General features: G+C 43.0%; 1 protein-coding gene across 1 annotated transcript in view; it reads right to left on the minus strand.

Annotated features, from left to right (window-relative positions):
• The window catches only part of LGR4 (leucine rich repeat containing G protein-coupled receptor 4), a 58,160-nt gene that overhangs the window by 16,050 nt on the left and 23,675 nt on the right, over window positions 1-18,435 (minus strand). The window contains exons 3-4 of the mRNA XM_072338865.1: window positions 8,559-8,630; window positions 7,244-7,315 (exon numbers count right to left, since the gene is read on the minus strand). Of these exons, the coding sequence (XP_072194966.1) occupies window positions 7,244-7,315; window positions 8,559-8,630 (144 nt within the window). The remainder of the gene's footprint in view (window positions 1-7,243; window positions 7,316-8,558; window positions 8,631-18,435) is intronic.

Below are 18,435 nucleotides of genomic sequence, written 5' to 3' on the forward strand. Positions count from 1 at the left end.
CACGGAAGAAAACACCTTGTATAACTGGTTTGAAGTGACTGCATACCAGTCATGGTGTGTACACTGCTGTCTGGGGAGACAGACTCACATCCACTCCATTAACATCGATGCTCACTGTGATACAGATCAGCACAGCACAGGTTGAGTTATATTAAGCACTCGGTGCACTCCTCAAGCCATGATCAGACATGCTCTTGAAAATCTAGCTGGATCAGTTTAAGAAGCCTCTGCCTGCAGCCATCTGCCCAGTCCCTGCCAGGGCTCGCAGCACAGAGCAGGTGACTGCTCCACATTTGTCCCCATGTCAGCAAGGAGGCTTCTGGGCTCCACCTCCTGCATCGCACCCAGGAGCAGAGGACGGGAGCCAGTCTGTCCCAGTAGGCTGTACTGGGAAGCTGGGGGGGGAGGGGGGTCAGCAGAGGGGAGACACCTGCAGCCACCTGAGACATCTCATTTCAGCCCTGTACATACCTGTAAGGGAACATCTTTCTGAACCAAAATCAACCTTGAACAATTACAACGTTAAAATGCTGGGTTTACCACAGTGGTCAGCATTAGCCTAATTATTCTCCCCCCTGAAATTTAAAATATATGGCAAATTCAGAGGAATAAGAAAAGCACAATCACAGCATTTCAAGAAATCTCCACCTAAAGTCCCCTAGGCTGTGGAAGAGGGTCTTGCTTTGCAATGCATATGGCATATATTGAATATTTCCAGTAATTACGGGGAAACGTCAACACCAGAATTTCCATATAACAAAAAGTCGAGAAGTGGATGAAATCAAGCAGCAAATACGCCAATATAAGTAGGAATTTACAAAATTGCAGCCAAAAGGCTCTTTCCTAAGATGAGTGAGGTGCCATTAACTCTAAAGCTACACTTCAAAGAGCTCATTCCTACGGTTCATATACTGGCATCCCTTTATCAGTTGCCCCATGGTCTGACAGGTGTGTACACTATTGTGTTTGAATGCTTTTAGCCTGCATCAAGGCTGGAATATTTCAGAGAAATTAAATGTCTGGTGATAATAATAAAAAAAAAAAAGGAGGGGGAAAGGGTAGAGGAAAAAAGGCCTGGGGCTCCGCTGCAGTAAAAAAATAAAACAAAACAACAACAACAACTAGAAATTACCTGTCTTTCTTCTCCCTCCTAAATTCACACACCTCCATGAAGATCAAAAGAATGATTTTCCAGTGGAATAAACATATCTGAGTCTTCAACTCTTCTTCATTCCAAGAGAAGCAACGTACCTTGAGAGGCAGGCAGTGCTCTCAGTCCTTGCGACTACTTGCCTATGCCTATGGTTGCACTTTCATTGTGCTCCTTCCTAAATTCCACTTACTCATGCAGATTTGGGGGGGGGGTGGGGGGGGGGGGGAGAAGAAAAAGAAGAAAAACAAATTGAAGTAAACCAACAGACAAAAAAGAAACCTGAAAAGGGCATTCTTCTTGCTCTCCATGACTTCTTGGCAGCTAAACAAGCACAATGTCTGAACAGAGGTGAAAGCAATTAGGGATACCAAATCCTAAAGCCAAAGCTAAGCATCCTGCAATTGCTTGCATCACTGAGTCCTCATTGGCACAGCCCAGGCTCTGGCTCTGTATATGGCTGTGCTGTCCCCACCTTCCCCAAGGCCAGCAGACATCACAACAGAGGTTTGCAGAGAGACAGAGCGCAGATTTGAAGTGAAAACCTGTGATTTACAGACACAATAACATCAAAAGAACTGTACTGGGCACTACCAGGATTACACACAACAGTAATTTATTGCTGCTTGATACCAGTTACCAGTTATCAGACCTCAAGACGTACCTCTAACTAATTCAGCCATTTTTGTCTCATTCATATTTTTTGCATTCCTTCACGCCTCTTAGTGCAAATTGGACACGCCATAATTATTATTGATTTGTTTTCTTCCAGGTGAAGCTTATCTACACGACGTTCACTGTGAAAATCACAGCTGCAGTGCTTCCATTTAACGCGAAAGGTGCGGAACGGTGTACTTCATGGAACAAGGGAAAAGCACAACTGGAACATCTTACAACTGCAAAGCAGCATAACTCAGCACCACCACGTTCCTCTCAGCTGACACAAGAAAGGCATCACTAGCGCTAATAGTTAACAAAGTACACGAAATATTCTTTGCTGTTCGGACTGAACTTTAGCAAAGTCTGTCCTCTTCCATTAAAGCGTTAAAGATAAGACTATGTTCTTTAAACTAGAGCTTGCAGCATATACTTAAATTCCTTCATCTTTCAGAAGCGACTCCAATTCCAGCTTCCCTCTAGGCACTGGCTTGCGAGAGACCTTCCCATTTTAGTCTATAAATTCAGAGTTTACTTGCTGAGCTGTCATCTTTACTTTTATTACCTGCTGGGTCCTCTCCTCGCATAAACTCTAACTACGCAAGAAGAAAGAGCAGGAACATGACAGAAGCTGTTACATTCAGAAGCTCTCCGGTGAACGCTCAGTGCATTGTTTAAGCAGATAAAGAACAGAGCAAATTAAAGATCTACCAACTATTTACCTTGCTTTAAGGAAACTGTAAAGCTAACATCTTACCTTGATTGGAATGAAGGTAAGTTCCAAAGTCTAACCAACACACATTTGTGTGTATATGTGGGCAGGAAAGGCCAGGCTGAATGGTGCTGCAAGCAACCTGGTCTAGAGGGAGGTATCCCTGCCTATGGCAGGGGTTGGAATGAGATGGTCTTAAAGGTCCCTTCCAACCCAAATTGTTCTGTGATTCTACAATTCAAACCAGGCCTGACAGGGACACGGCAGTGTGTGCGGAGCACAATCGTTCCCAAGCAGGTGCTGTCGGCCATGCCAGCTCTCATTTGCACCCACATGTGCAGCACCCACGTTTCAGCCACTCAGAAATTGTAACTGCCTTGTACTACTGGCAAAAGCCTAACATCGATGTTAATAAAAGGAAAATCACTCCTGACTGTCATGCAGCACCACTTCTGCTCAATGGCAATTATTAAAGAACTTTGCTCTTTAAAGTGCTCCTTCAACCACCACAAAGAGATCACTCAAATAACTCTGAAGTAGATTTTTAGGTTTTGAAGTTGAGTACTGATAAGCATGATCCATAGGAAATTCTGCTACAATGTAAGGCAATAAGCCTACCATGTTAACAGGGGCACTTTACCACACTTAGCTCATTTGCTCACTGCACAAAGCAGCTGCTCTCTGCACCTTACCTATTACAAACAGCAGTATGAAGAATTGCTTCCTTCCAAGACAAATTTACAGCAGCTCTCAGAAACAAATGATCCATGCCAAAGCTATTGCCATTGCTAGTGCTGATTTGCCAGCACATACATTTCTCCCACTGGAATGCTTAAGGTGGAACTAATCAGGGAGAACACAAAGTTTGCTGCAAATAACACAGAGGATTCAGCTGATCTTCACTCACAGTGCTGTGTGAAGGAAAATAAAAGCAATCACGTTCAGCAAAATTTGTTTTCTCCCTGCAAAACCAATGTAAAACACACGCAAGTTTCCCCCTTCCCCGTTCTGATAGTGCTGATGGGTGCTGAGAGTTGCACTCTTCAGCTTAAAACCAGCTTGCTCGTAGGCCCTTTCAATCACCTTAGTAACAGCAAAGCAGAAACATGGAAAATCTCCAGATAAGGTCCACTAGAAGTTGATTAACTGAAAAATGATATGAAGGAGAATGCTACATCTGAGACAGGACAGTGCCTCCTGACTCCTAGTTATCGCCTAGTATCACCTACAGTCTCTCAGCAAAGATGAACCTTACAGATACCCCTGTCCTTCAAAATCTGGTAATCCAGAAACATCATAAATTATCAAGAGAAGCCATTCCATTTTGTTTTGTTTTTAAGAAATGAATGGACAGCACCACGCATTTTTGCTTTAAGATAAGTGTTGGTACGGTCCTCTCAAAGGCCGCTCTAACACCCATCGCTGCACTTGTGTTCCAGGTTACTAAAACTGCTGTCATCCATGTGAACTACCACGTGAAGCCACGTGTTTCAATTACCCTACTAGTGCAATGTTTCCAGAAGGGATTTGTGTTTTCATTGTTGCTTGTTGTATATACAGGTATACACACAAATAAGGAATCCTTCCAAGGAGCGGCATTCCCCTGTCCCTGGAGACTTTCAAGGCTGGATGAGGCCCTGGGCAACCTGATCCAGCTGTGATATCCCTGGTCACTGCAGGGTAGTTGGACCACATGGCCCTCCAGGCGTCTCTTCCAATTCTTCCAACTGTTTGGAATGGAATTCTATGATTCCATTAAATGACCTGAAACTTTTGTTTAGTTTGTAATGCAATAGTTCCAGTATCCATCACGCTCAGAATATTCTGTGCTATGACTGAAAAACTCACCGGGGTGAAGTGAGCGAGAGCGATCACAGAAGAGCTGTATCTTAACGAGCTGTTGTACAAACCTCTGGAAATAAATCCCAGAATAAGCAGCATTACAAAAAAAACAGAGCTATCAGAATTGAAGAGCACCTTATGCCACGGCACTGAAACAAGGGTCCATCCCTCTGCCTTCACCTCCTGCTCCTTTCAGGACTTGCACACCTCACCTCAGGAGCACACCGCTTTGCCACCTCTGGCTCTCCATGTAGCTTTGTATTGCCATACACCTCAGGAACTCCATCTCCAGACTGAAAGAACGCAGCATGCCACTTCATCACAAATCCTGCCCGATAAACTACTCTGAGGCAATACAAAGTGCGTTTCCGCTCACCAGAACTCCTCCTTTTAGTAAACCCCACTTTCACAAAGAATAACTCCATTCTAGCTCTCCTCAGGAGGCCAGAGCTGGGAAGATATCCAATATACACAGAAAATAAAGAGCTGTCATTTAGTATTCTGAACCACACTGGCTACTCTCCAGCTATAACACAAACACCAGAAATCACGAAGCTCCTGTAACCATCTTCTTTTTTCCCAACCCAGGTATGTTTACTGGGCTCATTCACACATAGAGCGAGGCGGCTGCCTTCCTACGCAGCTAGGACTTGTGCACATCAAGAAAGAAATGAGGCAGTGCTACAGGAGCTGCAAACCAAGCTATCATCAATATGCTATAAAGCTTTACAAACGAGTAATTTGTGTCTTCACCAAGAAAAAATCCCCCTAAAGCCTACTTTAGAGCAAACTGGGCAACTGCCAAAAGAGAGTCAGTTCGACGATGTTGGAACTTGCAAGTTTTGGATTGGGATTATGCATTAACAAGATAGAAGGAGCATATACTCTGCAGTGAGTTATTTGTTTTATGAAGTCAGTGCAGCTCAGGATTCTTAAATCCATTTTGACACATTCTTTCAAGAAGACTGTGTTTTTCTTTGTCTTTTTTTTTCCCCCTTAAACCAATAAAGCAGCATGCTGGCATTTATTTTTCCACGATTACTCCAATTCAGAGGACAGACCAACATTCCCTTGCCAGATGCTGCTCTCTGCATTAGTAGGGGGGAACTAAAGAGCTACGCTGTAATTTTTACAAGAGAAGTAAGAAAATGACGGTAATAATACAAATGCTTTAGGTTTCTCATGACACTCATCTCTAGAAGAAAAATTATCCTCAAACGGCTACCAATTGTAACAAAGAGTGGTGATCCAGTAGTGCAGACAGCTATCCTCTTAGGGACAGAGTGGGAGCCGACCCAAAGCAGGATCCGCAACAGAAGAAAAATCTCTTATCTTCTGACACTGATTTTTGATGACTTCCAGGCTGGGTTTGCCCACTGTATCTCTCACAGTAATTCTGAAAATTCAATCTGTTCTTTCTCAGAAAAAGAATAATCAAGTAGCTTGCTACTTATTGATGCAATTTCCTCCTTTTTCACTCTACCGCTCTTTCTACAGTTTATCATTTGTCTGTGAATAATGAGCTCCCAGAACAGCAAACTTTACAGAATCATCAAGGTTGCAAAAGACCTCTAAGATCATCCAGTCCAGCCATCCGCTTCCCATCAATATTCCCAACTAAGCCATGTTCCTCAGTACAGCATCTGAATGTTTCTTGAACATCTCCAGGGATGCCGACTCCACTATGGGCACAGCCAGTCCCCGACTTGAAGAAGTAGTATTTCCTAACATCCAACCTGAACCACCCTTCCCCATTGCCACCGCTATGTTTCACTAACACAATGACATTGTATCAGACAATTTTACTGGTGATACTACGCAACACTGAGTGATCATTCAATGGCTTTTTTTTTTCCCCCCAACAACTCTTAACTTTTTTAGACACCCTGCTTCTAATCGTATCCAAATCTATCAAAGACAGAGAAAGAACAAGATGCTGGCTTAACCTTTACACTTGTCATCTTAATTAATCTGGAGGGGCTTTATTGCAACCTCTGCCCAAAGCAGACTGCAGCCCTCAGACCAACACGCAGTAAAACAAGATGAACATCAAGGAAATCTGCAGAATTACTGCAAGTGGAAGCCCACATTCCTGCATTTGAATCCCCAAATCTGATCGCATCAAACTACTGCTGTCTCCAAAAAGCACCTTTGCAAGAGTTGCACAATTATTCCATAACCTGTTGCAATGCAAAGAGACAGGATCTTAGTTAGAAACTTGAGTTTTGGCACAGAGGGAACAGATAACTTGCCTTCCCTCTGTATGTTAGCAGAAAGGAAGAAAAAATTTGAAATCCTTCTGCTCCTTCATCATGGAAACAAGCAGCTACCACCTAGAGAGCTGTGACTAACTATTAAGGTCTTATTAAGTTGCTCCATGAAATACAGTAAGCCAGGAGATAGTGTAAGCACATATGAAATACCTTATGAGCAACTAGCAATAATGGCTGAGTGCTCCTAACTGTCTATGCGATTTCAACACCCTCCAGTAAACCCAATACCATACATGTCTCAAGCAGCAACTCCTTCCCAGAAACCCTTTTTCCTCCTCCAGATACAAAAGACTCAGGAATGATTCATTTTTGCACAATGTTTTATAATGGCTTCAAACACCTAAGGACATGTATAAGAATGATAAATACTTTCCCACCTCTACATTCATACGGCAACCCCGTGCCTGGGTTTGGGTTTTGAAAGAGTTTAAAGTCACCCCCAAGGACAGTGAGTACAATTCCTTGTCAGCTTCATTAGAAAACCTTTGCCCCAGTTGAAACCACAAGATCAGAAACTCTGGGTCCATTACTGCTCAAACTACAGAACTTTAAAAAACAAAGCAAACTTGTACGTGGTTTGGACAATAAAAGCAAAGTGAGAAAACTTACAAGGACTGCAAACCGCTCAACCCCCTGATGGCTTCGTTAGGTACAGTCTTCAGCTGGTTGTTCTGTAGGGTTCTGTAAAAATGCCCAGTGTGTCAGTATAGTACTTTGACAAAAACACTTATATAGAATACCCCACAGTCCATTTCTAACCCATGCAAGAGAACGTGGCATCATCACATTCATTTTCTTGTGAAATCATCCTATATGTGCTACAAAATACACAAACCTCTAATTTTTCTTGAAACTGCACCACAGCACAAAGCATTAAGAATCCAACTTACAAAGTACTTTCACAGCCATGCGCCTCTGAGCACAGCAGCAAAAAGATACAGAAAGAAACCAGAGCCACACAGAGTTCAGTTATGCTGTATTTTTACCAACTCTCTTGTGGGACAACGTACCATTACGAGTGCTTTATGTAAAGCGAATGCAAATAACTGAGATCTCACACGTTATTAAGTACGATTAGGTCTGGATGCATATTAGGGTAACTGCTGTTGGACATGTAAGTTAACTGCTAATTAATAACTAATTTTTCAAGAACTGCTAGAATTTCAGGCTCCTCCAGAGCTGAGTGTCCCAATGGAAAGACGTTTGAAGGCCTTGACACTGGGCATTTTGTTCCCAAAACACCAGGGCAGATCAGTAGTTTCCTCACTTATGCTGTGTTTACCCTTCCTCTTCACAACTTCAGAGTCCCTCTTCATTAGGTTATTCAAATATTTATTTAATTAACTATCTATTACCCTCCCAGCAATTGGAAATATTTCCAGCAGCTTAAATGCTACAGCAGAAAACCTTTTATCCTTAGCAATGGAGAAGCAGTTGAAGCAAAAGTTCTAAGCTTAGAAGGAAAAACAGATATGAGAAACGGGGCACTCAATTCAAGCTTTTTATTTTCAGTAAGAACTTTCCTTTCTAATATTAAAGTCATTTTCACTTAAAGCAACATCAAACTATCCAAATGATTTCTATCACACTTAGTGGACAATGCAAAAGTCAACCAGTATTGTTCAAGTACCAGACAGTCTGAGCACCTGATGGAATAGAACGAGGGGCTGAGAATAAGAGCGAGCTCTTCATTCTTAAGACTCTAACGCTACAACCTATACTTCATAAAGAAAAGCAAGTGCTCCCATTCAATGCAGTAATTACAGTTCAGGCTGTTAGAGAAAAAGTAAGAGCAATATGCATATTTCTGGGGGGGGCCACAATATTGTTTTAGCAAAGAAAAGAAATCTCTATCCAACCCGTCAGTAAATAGGCTGACTGTGCAGTAAGAAGGCATACGAAGCTCTAAAACCCAATTACTTACAGAACTTTGAGTTCTTTCAACCCAGACAAGGCCTTCGGATGGATAAAAGAAAGGTCATTGCCAGCCAGCCGCCTGGAAAAAAATTGTAATAATAATTTCAATCATTAAATGCAGCACTTCTACAATCTTATAACATGAGAAATCAGCAATGCAAACAAGTAGGTACTTTGAACCCAAGTATGCCGTATGTTTGGTCAGGTAGTTCGGTCTTTATGTATCTTTCACAACCAGAATTCACTCAAACCTCAGGGATAAACTTTTGCAAACATGCTAGGAAAAAAAATAAAATAAACCCAAGAAACAACACAGCATAACTACAGAAAGATGAAGAATCTTCTTATGGCACTAGGTTTGAAAAACGTACTTCCCACTATCAACGTGACCCTCAGGCTTTCGGCACTGCTTTGGTGCAATGCATGCTCTGACATCCATGTGTTTTTAATCTATGCAGCAGTTTCTCTGAAGCCATTCAGTGAAGGAAGACCAGCTCGATGCTGAAGAGAGGCAGGGAAAGGTTTGTAATAAAGTCTGAAACACAAGGGCATGCACCACGTGGAGGTGGAATGTTTAATGGTGTTGAGAAGCAACAGAAAGCCTGCCTATGTTACCAAGACATCATCTTCATCACTTTTCACCTTTTTTTGCTAGATTTTTGGACATATTTTTTGGGAAAGAAATCAGTGCTGAGGGAAGGGAAAAAGAGAGGAAGGAAACAGAACCCTCAGCCGTATTTGTGTTGTCTCAAAATGGGGCCACTTTCAAACTCAGACTGCTGATCAGCACCAAGTAAACTGCGAAAACAACTGCGATATTGGAAGTCATAAATCCAGGAGGCACTGCAGAAGACAAAGGAGGAAAGCAGAAACATCAGCCCCAACGGCTGCTTTCCAACAGCTCCACCCAGCCCCCGCTCCTTGCTCTCCAACATTTCACCCATGCCCTGAGCAGCAGACACAGTGTGGTTCAACCTTTGCTGAGCTCTCAGTGCTGCGACACGAGGTTCTTTTCTTTTTTAGGGGTAGAAGACAATAATGCAGAACACCTGTTGATGATGGCTGCCAATAGATGCCATCATTTCAGCCAAAGGATCTGCTTTCGGACTTGGTTTCACATCCAAGCTAAGCAAAATCAGCGCTGGAAGAGGTCGTAAAATGAAATCATCTGGTGGAAATACTACGTACGACGCAGTGTTAATAATTAAAAATCAGTATTTGTGCTTTATGGGATATCAAAATACACCAGTGTTGTTACAGGGAGCTGAAGTGAGCCAGCTACACTAAGGGGAACATAATATTTCTAAAAGGAAAAGAACAAACTCGTAACATCTGAAGTGTCAAGCTTGCCAGCACAAAGCAACATTAACACATTTCCATCATGCTCTCTACTTCTAACTACCTAACAGAGATCGCCTGAAGCACATGATTCCAACACAGATCCGCTCGTAGCACAATTAATGACTTAATAAAATGCTGCCTAATAGAAAACACGATAGCTCTGTTTATCAAATCCATTTGTCAAAGGTGGAAGATTTTATTTATTAAAGGAGGACTGCTCACCCTCTACAGAACAGTTTGATTTTAGACTACGGTTCCCATCAATCACACAGAAAGAAACCAAAGAGCTGGTTCTCCACACCAGCGTTTTCTTAGGGACCTGCAGAACATGGTATTCAAAACATCGACACAGAAACCCTTAAATCAAGAATAACCCAGCTGAGGCTTCAGCACAGAACTACTCTGGCTCTTAAACCACAGTCAGTTCCCACTGCCTAGTGCCCACTTCCATAAGCAGCAGCGCTGATCAACTTCTGCCCAGCAGCTCCAGCTCAGCCGGGCTTCCCAGTGAAAGGAGTTGGCGTGCGACTTATCAGGCATACACTGTAACTTCTTCCTTTCCCCAGAGAGACCCAGGATTATGATTTGTTTTAAAAAGCTAAACTAAAGCCAGTCGGATAACCTCCCCCAAGCCCTACGGAGCGTCGCTCACTCAGTGCCACTAACACAATTTACAGTGCGCTGGAAACTAAATACGGTGGAGCCAGAGCAAGGCTTGCGTGACTTCAAACAGCAAGACTTAGCCTTCCTCAAGGCAACTCCTGTTTATTCAGCCTTTTGCAACCAACCAACAGAGAACCTCCCCCCACCCCCCCCCCAAAAAAAAAAACCCAAACCCTGCAATCCATTACATTTCCGTTTCTCCTAAACCTGGCAGCCTTCCAGGAAACAGGATACAACTAGCCAAGTGTGCAAACGCTTCACTAATCAGTTTGCCAAATAGACATTTATCATTTGTGTCCTAGCCTTGGGGAGCGTGGCTGCTCCTTAGCAGCTTGAGGTGCAGCTTTCCAGCAGGCAAAGACAATGGGCTGGTTTGTGCAACGTGCCTGCCTTTGCTGCAGCCGTGCGCAGCAGAGCTGGGCTTCTCCTCACATAGCCAGCTGTGTTTTCAAGAGAGAAAAAGAGCAAATAACAAGGTATTCTAGAAATACAGAGATGTGGCACTGACAGATGTCATCATTGGGCATTGTGGGGCCTCACTATGCTGCTTGGGCCCAGTCCTGGGTGCTTCCTTGCCACAGAAATAAATCCAAACTGCTATGAAGTGACACCTGGAGGCAGCCTTACCTTTAAGCTGAGAATCCATCCTTTCCTTCCTTTTGAGACGAAACAATTTAAGAGACCGGGGCTGAACACCAGTCTACAGCTTGATGGCCGAGTGACATCAATGTTCATTTAGAGCTCTACCTCCAAAAGGCATAGGACTATAAAGCAGATTAATCTACAAAGACAGCCCTCTGTCCAGGGCTGTGAGTATTCCGCATTAGGGCATCTGAGCTACCTCAGAGGTTTTGTGGGGCAGCAGTGGAATCACAGTTGTAACGAAACACATTAGGTAGCTTTATTTTAGGCAGTCTCTTTAGAACTGTGTAATGCTGAGAACTGCACTCTTCTATTCTTACTGGGGGAGAAAAAATTTAAAAAGGCGTTTCAATGGGATCGAATTTCTGCAAATTTGGACAAATTCAGATGGACAAAATCTATTTTGGACATCAGAGGAGGACATATGGAGGACAAAATTATTCTGCTATCCTGTCATCCCTGGTTAAGACACCAGTACACTCTGATCATTATTTCAAGTGGCACAGTAAACAGTCTTCAGATGTAGAGGACACCTTGTTGCTATTACAGAAATCAGGACACAATCTGGCTGGGGAATAATCATCCCCTATCTCATTCTCAGAGTACAAAGTAAGCGTGGCTTCTCACACTATAATTCTTCTGAAAGCAGCAAAGATACTTCTCTTTCTTTGGGGAAATTAAGAATTCTGCAATTATGAATCTGGCATCCCCACTGCACGTTAACTGGGCCAAGCTAACTGCTGGTGTCACTCCAAGGTCAGGAAAGATGTCCCACAGAAGCATTTTTGGCTGTAACAATAAAAACCTATCATTCTGATAAGATGCAACATGAACATCTTGGAAACCTCTCTGCTTGCCTTTCATCCCAGATGGTGGTGAACCTCAGGTTACTGATAAAGAATAGGTTTCCTTCCGTCCTTCTGAAAGGCTCACACTTGCACGTGGGAAGAGAGAGAAGTTTTACTGTGGGCTTTTTGTTTGTTTTCATGTGGGGTTTTTTTGTTTTGCTTCATTCCTTGCACCCTGGTAGTACGCTCCTAACCCTACCTGCCCATCTTATCTGCAGTAATAAAACATAGGGTACTTTGTCCATGGAAAGACTGTGTAATCTTACCTTCAACAGAAAACCCAAATACTTACACAGAATACAATCCTTATGTGTTGTAAGAAATCAGACCATGCATTATTTCCACCAGAGCTGCTTTCTGGTGAGACCTAAGCCTCCTACTCAAGATGTAGTCATCCATTCACAGTCCATTTGCCACTGGTTCTCTGCTCCCTCAACACCTCCCTTTGATTCTTCAACTTTTACCTCTTTTCATCCTAAAGGGAAATATTCCATAGCTTCCCCTCTTGCACTTTTGCCAGTTCTTTACTTCTTTGCCCTCTTCCACCTACTTAATGTTCTGCCATCCTTACATACTTGCCCCAACCACCAGATTCTTCAGGGTTCTTCACGCTTCGCACACAAACCTATTCCAACCTTCTCCAGATAAGTGGCCGCTCTGGAATGGAATTTGGTTTCCTTAAGAGCAAAGCACAGATAAAATGTCTGATTATTTTTTAAGACAAAGAGAAAAGAAAACCGAAGACAACCATCTTATATTCACCCTTTAACTCCTTAACAACCGACAAGCACGCGGTAACGTGCAATGCCCATTCTCAGCAGCTGTGCTTACACTCGTAAATGGGAGCCTCACTGCCGAACTGAACTTCACTTTGGTTATCTGTGCAAAGCAAATGGCCCCTTTGGGACTCTGTCAGCTGCAGCCTGCTGCACTGCTGTGAAGCAAATCAATAACCTACAGATTACTCCAATTCCTCCACGCTAATTTAGCTTAACTAAATGGATACTTTATTCTGCTTCTGGTAACGGAAAACACATTTACCCCCACCTCCTTTTCTTGCAGTAGTTTCATTATTACACAATCTCAACCATTTTTTATAAAAGAGCAATCATGTAAGCCAAGGCACAACAAGAACCTAAACAAGTCTCTAACAGAAACAGTGCTGAAACTTCACCAACTCCATCAGGCTGAGTAGGTGCTTCTCATCCCAAAGCTTTACATACAGCTCTCTGTAAACTATGCTGCACTCCAAGGTAATGGTTTATTTTCCAGATGCATTCCTGATCAGAGTCTTAAACGACAAACTAAACTGATTAAATGGAAGCCTAATGCCTGCCCACAGTTCTACTGCTAAATTTTCAGCAAGTCACCCATTCAAACATCAGCTGAGCCAGCAGATCCTTGAAGCTGCTTTACTCTGTCCACACAGTCTGTCTGTTGCCCTGACACTCACTGTACTTTCAGGCAAGGGCTGACGCTGCAAAACATGGAAGTGGGTTAAATCTACATACATGTGGCAACTAATTCTGGTGCCAGTTTTCTAACCACTTCAGATGTATAACAGGTAAATACAAAACGCAGGTTTTGCAGACATGAAAACCTTCGAGAAATGGGAGACATTTTCCTGATGGTTCTTTAAGTGAAGGTTAACAATCAGGTTATCCAAAGGCTGAAGAAACCCAAAATATTTTTTATCAGAAACATCTACAATTTTACTTCTATTAAGGAGAGGCAGAAGAAGAACTTCACATCAGCGCGGGTTACTTTGTCAGCACAAAGATAAAATCCACTGATGCTAATTAGGTAAGAACTCAGAACACCCACAAAAATATACCAAAATCAACAGCTGCTCAAAAGGATGGAAGAAAGAAAGTAGAAGAGTGATGCAGTCACATCTTCTTACTATACCATAACATCAGAGCTACAGACGATACTTTTCCAGGCCGGAACCTGGAGCTCCCTGCACTCCTGTCTTGTCACTCATGCTCAGTTAGTTCCAGAAGCTGAAAGGAGGAGCTGGGTTGAACAGCACAGGTGTTCCCTGCGGTCTCTGCGGGAAGGGAGGCCCACAGCCTGAGAGCTTCTGAGGTGCCACTAGGCCTCCAGAAGCTTCTTGCCTAGTTTATGCTTTCAGGCCACCCCAAACTGGTGCTCAGGAAGTGTAATAAAGGAAGACGTGTAGGACAAGTCTTGAAGCCTAATACTGCAAAGTTCAGCCTCTGGGCAGCTGAGCTGAGCCAGCTCCTGCGTGCATGCATGTGCAAGTATTGCTGAACACCAACTAGAAGATGACAGATAAGGAAAAAGCTTCAGTCCCTCTCAAACGTACTTAAAGCTGACACATCTTGGTATCCATGCACACAACCATGACGAATTTCAGAGGTATTACATGGACGTATACACTAAAACAATGGAATTTTCTTAACTTACTACAATTCATTCCCTCAGAAAGGAAAGAAATGCAACTGTTAGATACAGGGAGAGCTTTCTAAGTCACAGAAACATTGCATTTATATCAGCAGGACTGAAACTGATCCAGAATAAAACTGATTTAGGGCTCACCTAGATAAGAAAACATTAATTAAACACTGGTTGGCCAACATGTTTTTAAACATCATTTAGCATCTCGCGCAGACCAGGTAGGTGATGTTTAAAAGCATCTTCGCTGACTGCGGTTAATTCTACTTGGGAGTCTTTGCCTAAAGGTTTGTCTTGACTAGAATTTGATGGTGCAAGCTACGACACGCCGATGCACTTTCTAAAGCTCCAGCACACACAAAGCAGCAAACGTTTCTAATGTATGCTAGGTGGTCAAGTCAAAGCCTAGGCTCCCAACTTGCTAACACATGTGAAACCTACACCTCACATTTTCTTCATTAGAACTTCACCTCTTAGAATTCAGGCTGGAGGGAGCAGCTGAAGAAACTGTCTCCTAAAGCTGTTCAAATATTCAGAGGTGGCAGACGGATGATGAGGGCCCATCAGCTCCCAGCCCCACGCCAGCCATTTCTGACATCCCATCAAGGGATGGCCCAGCTGGCTGACCTGCCAAGCGAGCAGCTGAAGGGAGCTCCCTGCCTGTCCCACACACACTCGGTGGGAGCTGGATGGTGTCTAGCATAGTCAGTTGACTCCAGCCAAACCAGCCAGTGTCACGAGAGGATGCTTCAGCACAGCCTCAGCTACCACTTGGCTAGGCATCAGGAAAACCTTTCACCCTTACTTTCCTACTCAAAACGAACCCACTGTCTCCAGCTTCCCCTTAGCTGTATTTGCGAAAGAGAGAAGAACCACACCATCAGGCACCTCAAAAAACACTCTTTCAAAAGACGAAGCCTTCTTCCACCCAATGCTCCACAGCCAGGTGAGAAAAGACTGCATCCCAAACTAGCAACTCAGCCTTGGTGGCCTTGGCCTCTCTCCAAGACATGTCTCATTCACAAAACCAATGTAATAAAAAAGACAGACTCTCCCTCTCTCTCCTTGAGGAAAACACAACTTGGTGCTGAGGCAGAAATTAGAAGGAAGAGGATCATCTAAATTACATACTGAAATAGATACTACAAAAGCAAGCAGCTGCAACATTTCAGCCAGGTGGTCATCTTCAGCTGCAGTCAAGAGGAAAAATAACCCTAGACATTTCCCTTGCAGATACTTCCTGATTACAACCTTATGGCAAAAACATTTCATTTCCCACTGCCAGTATGCATTTTAATTAATCCTTACGCTCTCAAAACATATTTTTGTCAATTAAAAGCCACAATCAGAGACTCTGGCTCAGGGGATAGGGTGAGTGAGATGTTTAAGAAGGACCTCTTAGTGCTATAATCAGCACAGGTATAATTAAACAGTCATTCCGTTCTCAGCTGGACTCTCTTTTCCTGAATGTAGTTACACACTCACTCCTCTCTCTGGATATTTACTCACCTCTCAAAAAGCAAATGAGCAGTTCAGAAAGGAGAAACCTTTTTTTGATTAAAACTTTCATATTGTCGCTTTAATTCTCTGGAACAACTTTCAGCCACTAATAAAAACCTCAATAAAATAATAATCTGAAGACAGAGTCACAAAGGACAGATTCTTTCATGCCATATGAACAAAAGCAGAAACAAAACAGACCTTGGCATAGCATGCATCTGCAAGGTCACTGAGCACTGTGGTCTCTCAGTGCCTTCAGGAGTGATTATTTTCTTGCAATACACTCTTTGAAACTACAAGAGTCAGAGGGCAGTGAGCATCTTCCCTGCCCTCATGGAGAGGGTGACAGTGCCCTGCTTCAAGACAGCTTCAGGAGGCAGATGCCTTATTGTTTAAGCTCTACCCAGCAAAGCAGGGCAAAAAAAGAAGGAAAGGTTTTAAAACATTAAGAGAGTGGAAACTAAAACTAGGTAAGAAGGTCATTAAGTCAGGGAGACATTTGCTTTGTTGGAGTGGTACGAGTTTCACAAGTCAAAACAGAAAACAGGCCAAGAATAAAAAAATCACTGCAATTTGGCTTCCCTAAGAGACAGCCGTTTAATTAATCCAGCTGATATTTAACCAGTGCAGTGAATAGGAATCACACAGTCAAAACCCCTTGTACTACTTCAGATAATTCTATATGCTAGAAGGAACTAAAACAGTTTAGAAAAGCAACAGAACATTGCGCAGCCTGGCTGAAGAGTCTTACTTAAAAATTCACACTGCAAAACAGTTTCTGCTTTCTAAAAACACTACATTTATCGAAGTATGTTTTCCTCTTTCAGCTTTCTATAAATATTTTAAGGTGTGGTTAGAAAACTGCGGCCAAATTCTTCAAAGATTTTTAGTTTCCATACCAAGTTCAGGGCTGTATCACGTTTATGTTCACGTTTTCTGGAGAACACACGTCTTTAACTGCTGTGGCAAAGCCCTTGGTGGTCCGCTCCTCGCTGACTCTGACCATTGCTGTCTCAATCACGCGCAAATTACTTCCAGATGGGTATCAGTTACACAGAGATGGAGAATTTTTATAACGTTTATAAATAGTGCAAGAATCCCAGAGACGCATGGTAAGTGCACTATGCTGCAACATGCATAAGCTCGTGAGCAGGGGCACAAGAAGCGCACTACCCAAGAGGCTGATGCTGCTTGCAGATTAGCTGGAATGCCTCTGTTTCTTCTAGCAGTACTCAGGTATCATCATGGTACAAAAACTCAGATCATATCTGCAAATACAATACTTTGTGGGGCACCCAGTGCCCTGAGCACAGCCATTCAGCATCACACGAGGCAGCCTACTTCCACCTGGCCTTCAAGTGCCATTGCAGGAGGCCATCAGTCTCCACACTATTGGATCTGCCAGTCTTGTGGAGACGTCTCCAGGTACCTATCGTGCCTGCAAACAGCACCAGATGCATAAGTTTAAGGCACCCAAATCAGTGCCTCAGCGATGCGGCATCTTTAAAATCAAGCAGCCAGCTTTTACAAATCCAGTACTCTACTCCTCTCACTTTTAGTTGCTACCATTCCTTTCAGGACTTGGAAAACGATCCTCTGAAGTCTTTTGAGACTACCAAATTGCACAAAGGAAACGACAACCCTAATATTTAAGAACTCCTAATGCATTTTTTAATCTAATCTTCTCCATATGCGCACTACATAGGACTTAACCTCCTACATAATACGTTTAATTGCGTTCCATTTACACTCCATTAAATTTTGCGATACTATTTTGCAATAGTAACTAACTCTTCCAAGGCTGGAGGGATTGACAAACAGCAGGGCTAAGGGACCGCACAAAGAGAAAGTTGTCTGGAGCTCATCCCCAGGATGAATAGAGTTACTGGTGTTCGCGGTGGGGTGGTACTCACTGCTTCCCCATTAGTTTGCATGATCCTCATCTGCTTTAGGCATGTAATTCTTGAGAAAAGTTCTAGATGGCAAAGTTGCTTTCAGCACAGATTTCAACACCACTTTGCTTTAACTCCGTCCCTCTTCCTTTGGCGTTGAGACTCACGCCCAGGTTTGTGTGCTGAAAAAGCAGTTTTATGAGTTCCTGGCAGTCAAAATTTGGATCTGTTCAAGTGTAAACAAAATCCAGGAAGAAAGTTTGAAAATCATCTGTGAGCAGAGAGGGAAAATTGTGGTTGTACGGTGGGAAGTACAACTGTTTGTTCTAGAAACAACCAGGAAAACTGAAAACCAGAGATTTCTGAACTCCTGTAGAGAAAACTGAATCAACAGAATGAAACCAAAGTGCATCTTGTCTGGTGCTGGCTATTTCAGATAAGAAGGTAAGCTGCTCTTGTCTGAGTTCACTGTAGCCTATTACATTCTCTTTAGGAAGTGCCTGAACCAGAGTTCGTGTGCGTGTAAATGACCATTATCAAGTCTTTACACCAAAGGAAGAAAATTTCCCCATTTCACTGC

Source organism: Excalfactoria chinensis, chromosome 5, assembly GCF_039878825.1.
Source record: "Excalfactoria chinensis isolate bCotChi1 chromosome 5, bCotChi1.hap2, whole genome shotgun sequence".
Classification (NCBI taxonomy): Eukaryota; Metazoa; Chordata; class Aves; order Galliformes; family Phasianidae; genus Excalfactoria; species Excalfactoria chinensis.